The 3,592-nt window shown below is 37.5% G+C and overlaps 1 protein-coding gene across 1 annotated transcript; it reads right to left on the bottom strand.

The window, feature by feature from the left end:
• Positions 1 to 500: 500 nt before the first annotated feature.
• LOC131854800 (achaete-scute complex protein T3-like) lies at positions 501 to 3,203 on the bottom strand. The gene is made up of 2 exons (XM_059205961.1): positions 2,501 to 3,203; positions 501 to 1,209 (listed from the first exon to the last, which is right to left on the bottom strand). The coding sequence occupies exon 1, from the start codon at positions 3,088 to 3,090 to the stop codon at positions 2,509 to 2,511; it is 582 nt and encodes a 193-aa protein (XP_059061944.1). The 5' UTR covers positions 3,091 to 3,203; the 3' UTR covers positions 501 to 1,209; positions 2,501 to 2,508.
• Between the last annotated feature and the right edge of the window lie 389 nt (positions 3,204 to 3,592).

The following is a 3,592-nucleotide window of genomic DNA, read 5'->3' as shown; positions in this document are numbered from 1 at the left end:
ACAAACCGTACTAAAGTAAGATAATACGCCTCTAACAGGTTCACACATTCTTAAATAAGTGTTATAGAATAACTCTTTTAACAAAGCAATAATCGTTGCCTTTTATCGAAGAATAATAGGCTATAGCATTTTTGTGATTTAATGTTAACTGGGAAATACTCTATAAATGCACAGACTCTGCTATTTAATCTGTTGGATTGTTTTTTATTGATTCACCAATTTTATTAATTCGTTTTTAAGTTACCAAAGTATATTGTTCACCATGTATATATTTCTAAGAAATAAGTATTTTCTTGTTAATAATATACGATGAGGCCTAAAAAAATATTCTACACTTATACTTAAATAGGTGTAAATATATTTAGGTATATAAAGTACCTACACCTATGTAAGTAACTAGTTTACTCTATTTGCACTCTCTATAGAATAGCAGAAACATACGTTCGTATTACTAGAGTAGGTAAGATAAATTTGTAAGTCGTATAAATTAAAATACGGTATACGTCGAAATATTTTATTTATTTCATGAAACAACCGAATGTTTGAAGCTGGGTAGTTTCTTTTAATTTGACTATAAACAGTTCTTTTAATATAAAAAAAAATCTTAAAATATTAGGAATCTGTCTTAGGGTGCTACTATAATTTATCTATGTACACTAGAAGTCTTTGTCTGAAGATTTCCAAACTATAGTTATAAAATCGTGAACTTTCATAAGATAATGTCATACCATAAGGTAACCACTTATACTAAACAAAAGTCACAATCTACTTTAATATTACAATTTTAAACATAAACATATCACTAATGACTAGATAACAGTTATAAACTATATTAATACTTAATACTTTAACTGGAAGCTATCGTATTTACGTAGGTGAGGCTTATAATAAGGCACAGCGATGTGAATCACTTATCATAATACTAAATGCATAAATGGAACAAATAATCGATTCAGTCTTTGTCGTACTATCCCATCGATGTATGAAATGCAGTAAAGGGTATTCGTTGGGTGCTCTGTCGGCGGAATGCATCGATGAGGTCGTTATAGTCCACCATTATCCCCTCTCATTAGGAATAAACTGATTACGCTTAATTAGAGGTTCTCTCGGAGTCCCTCGCGCTCCATCGCCCGGACTCCTCTGGAGGAATACTTGCTTTTTTCACAAGCCGTCCATTGGCCGCACTTTGATCACCGTAATGCACGGTTCCTGGGAACAAGAAAAAAAGCAACATTTATAACAAATGTTTAAAATTCACTTCTTAAATAAAAGAAATCAAGTGCCAGACCTTTGATAAAGATAAATATATATAGGAAAACACGCAAGGCATATCTCTATAGGCTGCCGTATGACGCTATTCGATTCCCATGAACACTAAGGTATCAACAGATGTTTGTTCAGAGCTTAGCAAATATTGTAACACGTGTGCTTTGCTCACCGCCCTTCTATTTCCTCTTGAGATTTCGTCTTCCGGCAAAATAAATTAATAGTCAACAAAGAAGCCCTGAATATTTTTTGCGATATCATTTAATATTTAGATGCGGTCCTACCAGTTTACTTCTCGTAAATCCGTAAAATTGTACCATATGGTGATAGTGATAAAAAAAGTGCTGACCGGATGTGGTATCAACATTTTAAAGACGTCATCTTTGAATAAACCTGTTTCCACTTGCAATGAATTTAAGTAATCTTCTGACTTGTTATTAAAATAGACCACTTTTTATATGCAATTTTCCCACATCATGCGGGGCGAACCGGGCGAACCACAAGTTTGTTAGGAATCATTGATGCTCGCTATTGACGTAAATATATAAACAGAATGCGGGTACCTACTTTTTATCCCATGAAATATCTAGGGAAATATTTTTCCAAAATCCTAAAAAAACATTACCTACCTACGACCTTTTATGGACGACATATTTTAAGATTCGCTATTGTAAAGGACATGCTATTGTGTCGTTGTAATTTTACAATGAATAGATAAAGTCTATCCGATGGTTCAATGCGCGACCATAATAGAATTTATGTATTTACTTTTTGCGTGCCAGGCCAAAAATTCTGAATGTCTATTGAAGTTGTGCAACATAATGGTACGATACAAAAATCGACCTGGTAGGTAACCGTAACTAATGAATCGTATAAGAAAAAAATATTTTTACGAAATTCTTGTGAGCCTTAAGGTTTGACGATATCTGATATTATAGCTCATATATTTACCAAAAATATGTAGTAACATAGGAATTGAGAATAAAGAATATTTCATCAGTTTCTAAGGAATAAAAAAACATGTAATTCCACTGTTGGCTGAGTTCAAACTTATAATTTAACGATATCAATGAATCAACAAACGGCGCGACAAATGTCAACAGTGATAAGAAAATCATTATCAAAGCTCTGGAGATTAGTTCTGTGTTAACACATATAAGGACTTATACAGAAAATGAATGTCGTTCACTACTGAGTTCTAAATAATATTTAAATCCAAAAATAAAATTCTTACCTTTTGAATCACTGCTGTTGCCACCATGTTATGACGTCAAGGAGTTCTTCGTCTTCTGGACTCATAGGTTCATATGAATCATATGCATCATGACCACTTGGACCTGCCGAGCTCTCTGATATTAAAGAAGGTGCCGGTGAATGAGATTCTTCTGACGATGGAGGCGTTTGTGGTCCATTTGTTGTTAAACCCAATCCTATTTGAGAATCCGAGCATCCTTCTTCGTTTTCTTCTAGCAAACGTTTCAAGCTTTTAATGTATTCCACAGCCAATCTCAATGTATCCACTTTACTTAATTTTCTTGATGACCCTCTACCCCCAGCAAGTGCCGCTGTAACAGCTGATGGTATGTGTTGACGGAGTGCTGCAAATCCATTATTGACTTGTTTTACTCTATTCCGTTCCCTGGCATTTCTTCTAGCTACTGAGGCCGGTTGTGATGGATATGGCTGATGGAGATATGATTTCTTCTTACACCGAGATGCATCAACAGGTGCGGGTGCGAGTCTTCTAGGTGCAGCAGATTGCAGATGCACCAGCTTCTGATCTACACCGAGATTTTGATAACCGTGAATGGCCGTCATCGGCATCGCGGACGTAAACTTGACGGGATTATATTGAGAGCACACGAGTGTGAACCGCGCGGAGGTTGCCGGTGGATTGGCGGAGGTGGCGTGCACCCCCGACGCTAAGTAGCGCGAGCACCGGCGGGCGGCGGGCGGCGGCGGGCCACTCGGCGAGGCGGTGGGGCGCGTGCCCGGCGCGCGCGCATACGCTCGGGCCGCCTGCCTCGCTCCCCTGCTACTTGTAGCGCTGTGATCAAAATACGCCGGCGCTTATTATGCCATAGAGCGGTAAGCTCGCGCCGCTATTGTTGCACGTCGTTGCGCGTAATTATCCCGTCCATTACCTTGTTCGGAAGACGCGATCTGTTCACATCGTCTATTTAGAAGTCGTTAAAGAGAATAGGCGCTGTAAACGTATCAGAGACGATATTGTTTTATTAATGTCTTGAACTTTTGTCGGCCGTAATAAGCTTTCATATTTTTTGCCACATAACATAGGTATACTTTTCATTATATTACTCATAGT

This window comes from Achroia grisella, unplaced genomic scaffold, assembly GCF_030625045.1.
Source record: "Achroia grisella isolate CSIRO2021 unplaced genomic scaffold, CSIRO_AGI_Agris_v1 utg1245, whole genome shotgun sequence".
NCBI classification, from domain to species: domain Eukaryota; kingdom Metazoa; phylum Arthropoda; class Insecta; order Lepidoptera; family Pyralidae; genus Achroia; species Achroia grisella.
Note: the sequence above shows the minus strand (reverse complement) of the source record. Positions and strands in the feature narration are given on the sequence as shown.

What these genes read in the sequence shown, in the direction of transcription:
- LOC131854800 (XM_059205961.1), bottom strand. Translation starts at nt 3,090, where the DNA reads ATGCCGATGACGGCCATTCACGGTTATCAAAATCTCGGTGTAGATCAG.